The 12,627-nt window shown below is 50.6% G+C and overlaps 1 protein-coding gene across 1 annotated transcript; it reads right to left on the minus strand.

Moving 5' to 3' along the window:
- Window positions 1–3,324: 3,324 nt before the first annotated feature.
- On the minus strand, window positions 3,325–3,929 carry IUM83_15710 (Retrotransposon gag domain; the record flags this gene model as incomplete). Its single annotated transcript, XM_067940546.1, has 2 exons — window positions 3,325–3,732; window positions 3,783–3,929. The coding sequence occupies 2 exons, from the start codon at window positions 3,927–3,929 to the stop codon at window positions 3,325–3,327; spliced, it is 555 nt and encodes a 184-aa protein (XP_067782091.1).
- Between the last annotated feature and the right edge of the window lie 8,698 nt (window positions 3,930–12,627).

A 12,627-nucleotide genomic window follows, 5' to 3' on the forward strand; every position in this document is an offset into this window, starting at 1 on the left:
GCTCAGCTTTGCAGGTGGGCGAATAATTGGAAAGTGAACTGTAACAACCCGGGCTACAAGGTCGCAGTGGCAGTGATTTGACCAAGCTAATGAATTACTGCAACATTCATGTATATCATCTGACAGCTGGTCTTCGTAATCTACACTATACTGCGCATAAGCAAGCTCCAGCATCAGATGGCGACAGCACTCTAGTAATCTCTGATGACCTGCTTACTTATTCAAAGCCTATTGAAGAACCTGATCTCTCAACTGACTTCGAACCATGACTCGTTCATACATTTGCGAGCATGAACATGTACGCTTTCCGAAAAACCGTATGTGTAGTGGATTGAACCATTACAGGACCGCTGCCATCCTGATTTACCCTGAACTCGCAGTATCGTAGATCTGTGGCCCAGCAGAGCCACGCGTTTAGCAGTCAGTTCGAGTTACGCCAGGGAATAGAAACTTCTCTTCGATCTCACCTAGGCCTGCCGCCGCCTCCGAGCGTGGACGCACTACAGTATGCCAGCAGACAAGTGCGTCGTACTCGCCCTGGTCAAACCTCACAAAGGGACCACACCGAGAATCTCATGCCACGTTTTGCTCTGACCCCCACTGGCAAACCCCACACGCGAACAACCTTTCCGCGTTTCCGCTAGCTACCCAAGAACCGACGTCAAGTATGCGTTTCACATTCGTCCTCGCCGCGGCCACCCTCCATGCCAGTGGGGCTCCCAGACTTTGACCAGGGATACACCCTCCATGCCAGTGGGGCTCCTAGACTTTGACCAGGGATACTATCACTCAGGTCAAGAGTGAGGCCTTGAGTTTTGCGGGATCACACCACGCGAAGGGCGAACGGCTGCTTCGTCGAGTTGAGAAGAGTGAATATGTTATCAATGAAGAGATAGGGCTTCTCTTTCAAAGACTTTTTTCGTGAAAATCACTCCAAAATCGGTAATGTTGAAGAAGTTGGTAAAGGACACAACTAAACACTAAGCCTTGTTGAGAAAGCAGGCTACGGAGCTGGGTATCGTCGTGTAAGCGTTGGCAGCAACGGTGAGTGGGGTATGTGCATTCACTCGGCAGATAGTATGGGCCTGTACGCTGACTAGCCAATCTGTAACGGGGTTACACGAGGGGTTACCCTTTTGGTGTAGCTTGCACCAGTGTCACCGCTGGATGAAGTACGGCTGCTGGCCAACCATTAGGGATGAACTAGAGCTAGTTATAGCTGATAGTGAAGTGCAGATACTTGCACCTTAGGCGGCGAAGCCGCAGTAGAAGAAGTCAATCCAGTTTGCTTTTGCAAAGAAGTCGCTGTGACTTGTTCTGAGCGGGTCATCGAATTGGACCCTGCTGGACTCTCGGAGTCGTTAAACCTTCCTCTGTGCAAGTTCTGGCATAAGGATCTGGTAGTACGCATCCATCAGATCCAGTGCACAGTACAATGAGTACCCGGTCATGCTGGTTAGCAATACGTCCTTCCGCGGGATCGGTGTCTGCGCTGGCATCGCTGCGCTGTTCAGCTTGCTTTAAGCCTGAACCAGACGCAACTTTCCGTTCGGCTTACGTACACAGAAGGTGGGCATCGAGTGCGGGGACTTGCTCTCGCGCACTATGCCTGCCTCGTGCTTCGCAAGGAAGAATGCGTCAATGACGTCACATTGCTCCTTGGGTAAACGCCAATGCCTCGTCACGCTGTATTTCGTTTCGTCCGGGAACAAGATCAATCTCGTGACGCACACCACGATCCGGAGGCAGAGGTCCTTGGCGACCACATCTTGGTACCCCATTATCATCGGGTAGAAGGGGTCAGAAGGGTCCTTCAGGATCGCGGACCCGCTACGCGGATTCGGCGCCTTCTTGGTGTCCTCGAGGGCGGTTTCATCAAGAAACGAGGACGAGTTTAATTCTTCTTCAGGCCGTATCATAACCACGTCGGCCAACTCGCCAGCCTTCAAGGCCTCGCCAAACTCGGCCAAGGACATCTCGTGCGAGCCTCAAGCACAGGCAGGGCATCGAGACTGATGTTCCCGTCGACGTCGACCACCACCCCATTCACAAGAGTGTAGAGCTGCTCGCTCTCGTGTGGAGCAATGCCGCTCGTCACACCACTCTCGACTCGTGCGAGTTCCGACGCCGTGCGCCTTGCGCCTCGCAGCCAGCGCACGGCGCTTCTGCCTCCTCTTCGCAGACGTGTTCCGCCTCAAATAGACCTTCGGCTTCGCGCCCATACCGGCACCAGGTGTTGTAACCTCATTCAACTCTAGAAGAACTCCGGTGTCTCGACCGACACCCAGCGAAGAGCTGTTCGATCGACAACCTCCACCAAAGTGGAATATGTGCCACTCCACAGTATTCGGCGTCATGCCGACCGCGCTGTAGGTGGCACACAGCGAGGCGCCACCCTCGGGCACGCTCCCGCTCAGCGGATTTAGTGCTGCTCCACTTTCGTCAGCCGGGCATCGCCCACGGCTCCTCAACGTCACGTCGATCGTGCCTTCACTAGCACGCAGCAGTGTCTCACCCTCTAGGCTATCACCGCTCAGCGAAAATCGTGCCGCTCCACGCACAGCGTCCGAGCCACGCTCGGAACATTCCTTCCTGACACACTCTGTGTCCATCAACCCGGAAACTCCGATATCAATCACCGACTCGGCTCAGTTCTCGAGCCAAAAGTGCTTCGACGTCCTAGCAGAGGTGGGTTCATGACTCGCCAAAGCTCCACCAGCAGAAAAGCGCGTAGCACCCAACGTCATTGCCCTCCAGTCGATCCATGGCTCATGGCATTCCAGCCACGCCACACCAAGGATGAGGTCATACCTTGAACCCAAGTCCATGACTAAACAGCGTTCCGAGCTGTCAAAGTCAAGGAACTTCACGCCCAAATCCATGGAGACCTTGGACACCGTGACACGAGTGCCCATCGCTAGACGGACAGTGACTATGTCACGCCTACGCGCTTGCAGCGCCTCAGCGTACAGCTGACTTCCATCAACCGCGGAGCGCCTGACGTAATTGACAGACGCCCCCGAATCCATCAGGATCGTCCACGGCTTCTTAAATCCCTTCGCGGTCGCTGGACGACCAGCAAGCCCGGCTTCCTTCTCTTTTTCGTGTTAGAGAGTACGGCTCTCTCCGGTGCTAAGCCCTGATGACATCCACTTTGCTGAGGCTCAACAGAATTTAGTTCTACCCAGCAGACCGCCCCGCACCTACTGGGAGCCGCCGTTTTCCCGCGACGAACCAGGTGTCCGGTCCGAAGCGGTGCTTCGGCTCGGGCGATCAGATTGCGGCTTGCGCAGCGGACAACCTGCCCTCAAGTGATCGGTTCTTTCACAAGTGAATATTGCGGCGCTGCCCAGCAGCTCGAAGCTCAGCTTCTTCAGCGTAGCTGAGGTCCATGGGCTCGGGGCCAGCAGACATGCTCGGCTGTGACACGCGCCAGCCCATGCGAGCCGACTTGAAGCCGTACTCTGCATTCAAAGCCACGACAACGGCTTCCTCAAATGAGGTAGGGCGGCTGCGGAAAACTTTCGTGCGATCCACTCCGATCCGAAGACCATCCATACACACCGTGACGGCGACAGACTCCGGCAGAGGCTCAGCGAACATACCCCCAATGAGCGTGCGCAGCTCCTGGACGTAGTCCACCAAATCTGTCTTGCTTTGGTGGGTGGCCAAGAACTTGGAGCGTACGCGGTACGCGAGGTTCGGCAGCGAGAACACACGCGAGCGCTGGCGCTTAAGCTCATCCGATGTCGTGAAGGATCCTCTTATAAGCGCCCACTCACGTGCTCACACCTGAGCTTGACGATGGCGAGCGCTACGCGCTGGTACTCCGACTGAAGCAGGATGGAGCCCATGGCCAGCTCGACCTCATGAATCCAGAGCAGGATATTTTCTCCCTCTAGACCTTCGAACGTCTTGACACTCAACATGAGTGGTTTGGGTCAACGAGACCCGCTCTGCGGCGCGGACGACACCATCGTAGGTGCCGTTGCGCTCTTCCTTTGCTGGATGTGCTCCAGCAGTGCATTCTCATAACTTGAGAACGCCTCCAGAGCGTTAATCGCGTCCGGGCTTTGTGAGGCAAGTTACGCTACGCCCTCCGAGCCCAACAGGTCACCAGATTTTTAAGCGCCTCCTGTTGGCCTGGGGCCAGGTTCGCGAGCGCAGCTTGCTCGATCCTCACAGTGGTACAATCGAACAGACTCAGGTGAGGGATTGACTACAAGTGCTACCAAGTGCAGCCGTAGCTTCTCCGGTCTGCACGGACCCCAGCGCGACTGACGAAGTAGCCAAGGACCTTAATCTCCTCAGCTGCGAATTCGCACTTGCCGATGTTGGTGTACAGCTAATTCGCCCGCATGACTTCAAACACACGTCGGAGGAGCTGGCGATGCACCTCCATGGCCACCTGGCGTGCCTCAGCACGGCCGTCGACGTAGATGTTGTCAAAGCACGTATGTGGGAACGCACGCAAAGGTCGGAACAGTTGTGTGACCAAGCGATTAGAGATTACTGGGCATTCGAAAGCTCCTATGGCATTACCAGCCATTCCCTGAGCATACCGCTCGGCGTGCTTACAGCCGTGAGCGGAATGTCGCTGGAAGCCATTGCAGCTTGGCCACCACCCCGGTCACAGAAAGACCTAGACAAGTGGTTGGGCCTCACCAGCTACTTGCAAAAGTTCTGGCTATGCCGGTCTGGCACGGCCATTGTCGGATCTACTGAAGAAGGATGCCGACTGGTGCTGGGAGCGTCACCACCAGGATACCTTTGACGACATCAAAGCGAGCTTACAACGCGCCCCAGTGCTGTCCCTGCCGGACGAGACGAAGCCCTTCAGCGTCTCGTGTGATGCATCAGACTTCGCCATTGGCTGGGCGCTCGTACAGGCCTACGATAATGGCCACGAACGGGTCATCTCATTCCAGTCAAGGCAGCTTAGTGCTGCCGAACAGAACTACCCCGTTCACGACAAGGAGCTACTCGCAATGAAGTGCGCCCTTGTCAAGTTTCGGGTGCACCTCCGTGCTCAACGCCATGTGTTGTGTGTACAGACCACGCGTCCTTGCGGACAGCCGTCAACACGCCGCACCTATTCCAGCGGGAAGGTGGCGGAGGAGAGCCAGCGGCTCGTGGCACATACCATGGACGTATCTTGAAGGGCTTCGCACGTTCAAGGTGCCCGAAGACGGTGGTAATGGCGATCGAAGGCGGGGTGACACGGCAAGGAGTGATGGTCATGGAGTATGCAGAAGGGCAAGGCGACAGTGTGTGGCTGAGGAGCTCCGAGAGTGGTGAGGAGCAGCAGCGGGAGCAGATAGGATAGGAAGGACCCTCTCGTAGGTACTATAGGCGGCGGGGTGGGCTTCGTTGGCGAGGGCAACGATCGTGCGGTGAGGCCGCTCTTCCCTCAGTTGCAATTGTTCCCGGTTGCAGAGCAGTTAAGACTAAATACAGAGGAGATTGGTGCCGAACGCGGGTGCGAGGCTGAGGTAAGACTGAGAGCAGCACGACCGGCGTATTTAAGAGGGCGAAACACGTAGGGTGGTGGGGACCGTGGGGAAAGACCGCGGGGCTGTGGTACGAGTGCGATAATATGCCTTGGCCGTGAGTGCGACGTAGTTCACCATCGCGCACTCGGACTCAAGCTCCGGAGCCAGCAACATTAGTTAGAGGAATTCGGGCTACCTGCGGGACACAGCCCACTGGCTTTCCCGGAGCGTGGGTCGCCGATAACGTGTCCTCCCCACCGTCCCTATCCAAGGGACGGCTTGTTCGACGGTCAGTAAATGTCTGGTTAGTGTCGCGTGACTGCCTCGCACTTCGATCGCCACCATGGTGTCCACCAGGCTACCTAGGCGGACGCACTACTCTATCTATCCGGCCACTCCGACCAGCCGACGTGCAACCGGATTGCTGTGGGGGGGGGGGTAGGCACCGGCGACAGCGGCGTCTGAATTCGGTAACTTCATTAAGTTTTTAGCCACACTGTGGCTAAGGTGACTCATAACACCATTGGAATGGGTAACAACGCAAATTGGACAGCCACCATTTGCCATCATTACAGACGCTGTCATGGCAAATTGAATGTTGATAAGCGCTCGGGTAGTATTTTAGGGACTTGCAAACAGTATTTAATGACTAGCGACTTCACCCATGTCAAGCACCGTCTCATCTCCCGCACGTTTTGGCAATTTCTACTGCTCAATATGTTCGTACACTCAGGGGTCCAATCGTCAAGTCTGGCAACTTTTCATCCCTCCCCCCATTCCGGGTCAGCGCGGAAAGTCCTTCTAGAACTGCTGCTGTCGTAAATGTGATTATCGCTTTTGTCTCCAATGACACAGATCCTTGAACACTCAAGTAGACATGCGTAGCAAGCGCCTTGCTTCAGACAAATCAACACCAGCTACATGTACTTCCCACAATAAACCCAAAAAGACGAGTAGACTACGAAGCCCCCGCCAAGAAGCACCGCGAAGAACCCGGCCAACTAACGCATACCGAAGTTGGTACTGTTAAAGGTAATCTTGTATCGTGTCTTTTTTTAACTAGGCGGGTGTTAGAGGCCAGGATTTTAATCCTACTTCAACCAGGATTCGACCAGGATTATAAAAACATCTGCATGTTGTTGAAGCACATGGGGAAGATACGTCGAGGACGTAGAAAGATTGGTAAGATTCAAGCGGCTTGGACTTGGGCGTAATTCAAGCTGTTTAACTCAAGCGTGGTTAACATATTGTGGTATCGTGAAACATATATTGCGCTGACTTAACATTGACAGTAAAATAATCATTAAGTGGGTGTGGGACAATGCATGTATCTAACCTTACAAAGCGGAATATCAACACGATGTGATCGCTGACGCACCTCTAACCAACAAGAGATTCCGGAGCTCTTGAATATGCTTGTCGCCGGTCTTACAGAAGCGGTGCCTAGACACGGACGTAAGGAGAGCAGTGTGCAGATGTTGCTGTATGCATACTGTGCGAGCAGTAATCTGTATAAGTGCAGCGTTCTATCTCCAGCGATGAGGTGGATGTTCAATGGGTGGTTTACAAAGACAATACAACATGGACAGTGTATTACCACGCCGTAGTGTCGGTGATGACGCCCTAACTTAACTGTTACTTTTTTTCGCACTAAGTGGCTTCGATGTTTCATCAGCTGGCCTGTAAGCACGTAGTAGAACATTCAAAACGTCGTTTATTATGCTCTGACATATCCATCGTTTGAGATGCTTTAAAGAGGCTTCGTTTGATGAACATCCAGCAAACGTAGACGCCGCAACTAAATGCATCGAATTGAAGCCGATTATTGTCAGTCACGATGCGAAATGAGCAGGTATTTACAAAAAGGGGCATTTCTCGCTAAATAAGGCAAACGCGCCTTATCGTATATTTGGTAGAAGCCCTAAAGAAAAGAAAATGTTGGCGCCAAACGTGCGGTCAGTAGATGTTGCTGTAATGGCACGTGCAATGCGTGGCAAAACGAACGATACTAACGAAACTTCAAAACTCGTTTCGTCGGACCGATGGTGTAGTGATCTCAGTAGTATACCAGTGTTGTATTACTTACGGTCGTATTGTTTTTACGAAAAAAGAAAAGAAAATGTTGGCGCCAAACGTAAGCCAGCCAACTACGAACACAAAGTACTTCAAAACTCGTTTCGTCGAGAATATTACCGCCAGCACCTCGAGCGCGAGCACTCATCTCGATGGGCGAAATATCAAGGGTTGTCTAACGAAAGCCGACATGCGTATGGTTGAGGTTGCCCTTCGCTGTCTCATCGACTGAATCCCTACCGCGAGGCAGACGGCCTGTGCGTGCTGGCACGTGCCACCGGTGTTCTGTGGTTGAAGATGGGAGGATCTCGCAACCTGATTGGCTGGACTACCTCTGATACTGGAATGTGATTGGACGACAACTTCAATTTGGATGCCTATGATTTGAATGTGTTTAGTCAACCGTTTGGGCCGCAGCCGTGACTGTTTGGACCAGTTCTATGACTGGCAACTTCGTTTTGACTGCAGCCTAGATCGTTTGGACCACATCTGCAAGCCTCATGTACCAGGAAATATTGCATACAGAAGGGACTGCTTGCTGGCAAAGACAATAACGTAAATCGAGCTCACTTTCGGATTTCCTTCCAACTACTTACTTGACTACCAAGCCTCATTCGCACAATATCAATTCGTATTTCGACGACGTCAAACCACTTCGTGCAAGCATCCTGGGGTTTGCAAATAAACAGCAAGCGCCCATTGTCGTGCGCATCAAACGTCACATTATACTGTTGGAAGATCCAGCTCGGCCCTCTGAAAACACTTATCAAGCTTCTAGGTTTCATTCCGTGTACTTCGCTACGAATAAATCACCTTAAGATTATCCAACATGTAGATGTCATAGTTAACCAGACTACTGGACGATGATGATACCGACATGTCCTCGAACAGATTATAGCCCCTGCAAACGAACAAGTCGGGTTTCGACTAGTGCTTTAGTGCCTACATCGATCACAGACACTTCTTCAACACGCAGTGCTTTCATTGTACCATGGGTTTAGTATGTACCCGATCAATGTCCAATCCTATTGCGTCACAACGCCTTGCATAAGCTATTTAGGGTAGAGTCGGCGTATGCCTTTTTGTATATGCCTGAAAATGAGTGCAAAACCTTGGTTTTTAGACTCAACGCGAGACCTATGATCGCGGTCATATCTCGCTTGTGATTGAGAGGAACATATCAATATATAATTTGCTATGCGATGCGTTTCAACAAAATACTACACAAGAGAGCTTTGCCGAAGTTAATTGGCACGAAAATGGGTTTTATCCCCACCTCAGCAGTTTGACCGCCAATACGCTCAAGAAGTTCATTCGACATCACCTGACATTTCATTTTGCGTTTGCCTTTTGTCGTTGCAATTTGAAATCCCATACATCGTGCAGACAAAATATCATGACAAAAACGATCGCACAAGGCGTGGATACAGGTGTCAATCAGGTGCAGCGGTGGTCCTGCGCGATACAGCATAGCAAATACGTATCCAGAAACCTTATCTAATCCGTCGATCCCGCAGTACGGATACGTGTTCATCACTCTATCGGCGACTTTGTTGACTGCATCGGGGTAGGTCGCTGGAATTGACGGGATTATTTTCTCTCGTAATCACTGGTACAAATCCATTCCTTGCTCAACGACAGTTTTGAGGTTATCGACCCTTTGGAATATCTCAATCTGTTGTCGAGAAAACATACCAACTCTTTTAATCACTACGACTTCAGTAATAGTACGCTGAGATTCGGTAGTTGACAAAAATTCGTTGGCATCCTCTTTATCAACGACAGTGCGTTCGCAGCGCTGTTTGAGAGGGGGGGGGGATCCAAACACGCTCGTAACAATTCACAGGGAGTAAGTAGAACGCGCCAATATTGTGGACTGGGTTTCAGGTTTTGAACGGGGACTTCCGGTTGGCTTCTGCTCCAAACTTGACAATAATACCCGCAGGTTGACGTTGCCGTTCAGAGATTCCTGGTTTTGCTTCGTCCAAAGACTGAAGTAGACCTTTCAAACTCGATTTACCTATTTGTTCCCTCGCCAACAGAGAAGCAGCAAACCACACCCGACGTGTTTTTTAACCGCATGGGTCTTCTTTATTTTTGGTGCTCCGATCTTACTGGTGTTTCCGTTGAATGTGATTTCAATTTCATGATGCATTGAGGAGGGCACAGCCATGAACGCATCCCAACGTCGGGAGGGAATAGCAATTTGGATATTAGTATCCGTTCTACATGGAACTTCCGGTCCAGTGGTAGGCTGCTCTCGGGAGGCTGCTTCTTCAAAACCAACATCCATTCCAGAATTGTTGTGGCGGTCCACTGGTTTTGTTGATAAAACTTCGCGCACAATTTCATTGCCATCACATGAACTGTCTCAAAACATCATGTCGGCTTGGTTGCTTTGAGTTTTAAAGAAAATTTCTGAGGAATTGTCCCTATCGCATGTTGCCCCTGGAATGGGGTCTGACCCTCGTGGTAAGAGACACCTCTGTTGTCAAATGGATCTCCATTGCGTCAATACAAACTGTAAAGCATTGTTAAATTCTTCGTCCTTCTCGATGTCGGCTAGCTCGCTGGCGATCAAATAAGTAGCACTGACATCTTCTCTGGGTTTCATTCGCAATCTACTTTATTTATGCGTAACAATGTATTTACCCAGCTACACCCTGTAGGGTTAAAAACTCTATTGGGAGTCGTGACTGGTTTTGGCAGTCATGTTTAATTATTTTATCTGAGGTGGCGTTCACCCGGTACCTATGCAACGCCATCCCAATATTCATGCATGTTAGTAGGATTTGCGATCCTAGGGTTGTTTTGGCGACCCCAGCCGGTTCCAAATTTGATGTAATCTTTCATCCCTACGATAGGAAAAAGTAAACACCGCATCGCCCCTGTCCTAAGCGAACTGCAATGTATACAGTTTACGGCACATCTGTTGCCAAGTCTCAGAATTAAATGATAAAAAGTAAAAGTTAGAATAATTATTGGTATTTTGGACCAATCAATTGAACCCGCGTCCATCCGCATAAAATTGCGGTGCTCGAATAGACAGCTTGTGTCTGCGCATGAACCGACAGCACCATGAATGAGACGCCTTGAAAATTGCGAGGGAAAGTCCTTTGTCGGCTGCAACTTCCAGCGCCTTGTACTTAAGCATCTGGCACGAAACAGGACAGCCATCCTTACGCATATAGTTGATCCACAGCACAATATCACCTTCAGCGTCACTAGAGAGGACGGTGCCCTGTCCACTGTAGCGTAGATTCTTGAGGTGACCCTTTCCTTCATCACAGACCGCTACAATGTGACCCTGTTGCTTTTTCCATTTTGAAATCTGCTTCTGTTTCCGCACAGTATCGGACGCTGCAATTTGGGTAGAAGTGTGGAATAGCTTCGTTTACAGATTAGCCAGCAGCCAGGTATTCGAGAAGGCGGCGCTTGTGCGTATAGTCGACTGCAATGCGGGTGTAGCGCTTTGGCGTTTTGCAGTTTCCTGTGGTGCGTGGTCTACCCATAGCACTTTGAACACTGAGACCAATGGCTGGTGGCAGCCTATAATTAGCTGGTCAATATGGAATTTTAACTACAGACATGCGGTGTCAATGCATTGTTTTCATTGGCTAAAATAAAAATTCGCTTAGGACAAAACTTCGCTTAGGACAGAGGCGATGCGGTGGTTAAAACGGAACTGTTGGAGGCCATGATTATTTTAGCCCTAACCGTCCAGGATTATCCCGACCTATACTTGCATTGTCCAGGATTATACTGGACCGAATATATTTAAAATACCGCAAAACAATAAGCGTGCGGAATAGGCAAAGTATGTCCAGCGCTGTGCTACTCATAAGAAACCACGTGACCGCGTCGCCGGTTAGACCTGCGCTTCACGTACGTCGTCGGCCGCATCGTTGTGTTACTTCGAGGACTAAAGCTGTGTGCTCTGCAATAGTCGGTGATAACAAATGAATATCGGAGGTCTGTCGATTCCGTGTGAATATCACGAAGACGCGGGTGAGCGCGACGTCAACTTTACAGAAGACAAGGTTGCGGAAAATGCGAGTCGTTGTCTGCAATCGGGAGAAGGCTGCAGGAGTCACGTCCTGCCCACGGAAACGGACCCACCTGTTGTTTGTTCGGCCCTGGTTTTAGCCCCATTTTCATTTAACATCCACTCTGTTCGTGTTGTCTACAAAACCAACGCTGTCGTTGACTGTAGTGGGCCTACTTTGGCTCACTACTTTAGCTTACACGTCGCGCTACGTGTATGAGGAAGCGTAGGAGTTTATTAATAATTTGAATTAATTATACTTGAGTCCACAAGTATAATATAAATCAAATAAAACACCAAGTAGGTAGTTTAAGGTAAAATGAGAACTGTATTGTTTGTGAATTGATCTTCCTCTAAAATCTGCTAAAAACTGTTTATCATCTATGAAAGGGTTGGCAGCGGCTGGCTGTCAGAGCCCCGCTAATATGCATGTCTCTGATTGGTAGAAAGATGCTGCTTTCTACCAATAGGATCTTTGGGTATGTGTGGACCACTAATTGTGGTGGCCCACTTCAATGTATCCATTGGTGTATCTTACACCAATGTGAGGAAGTATCTAAAACCTTTAACAGATATTTATCTGTTAAACCATAAGTGACAAATGTCATGCACAAGTGACAGTTGTCACTTGTGACCGTTATCGTGCACAAGTGACTGTTGTCACTTGTGTGTGTAACCCCGTTACACCATCCCCCCGTTAAGCTTAGACGTGTCGGTCTCGACACGTCAATTAATATTGACTGCTTGTCAATTGTTTGTGCTGGGGTTTCCGTGCTCATCCGCAATGAGCACGATCAAGCTGAAGACCACCATTGCAACAGAGTGTAAACTCTCTGTTACTGTGTACAATGCGCGGTAGCGCGAGGTGCGCCGCTACCACGGGGACAGACAACACAGTGTCTGTGTACGATTCTTCGATGTCGACCGCGTCTATGCATCGACATCTCTAAGCGAGTTTCTGTTGCTTACCGTGATCGGGTAAGCAAGCGCCAAAGCACTTCGAGTCCTTCTCGAAGT

The sequence above is a fragment of the Phytophthora cinnamomi genome (assembly GCF_018691715.1).
Source record: "Phytophthora cinnamomi strain GKB4 chromosome Unknown Contig111, whole genome shotgun sequence".
Classification (NCBI taxonomy): Eukaryota; Oomycota; class Peronosporomycetes; order Peronosporales; family Peronosporaceae; genus Phytophthora; species Phytophthora cinnamomi.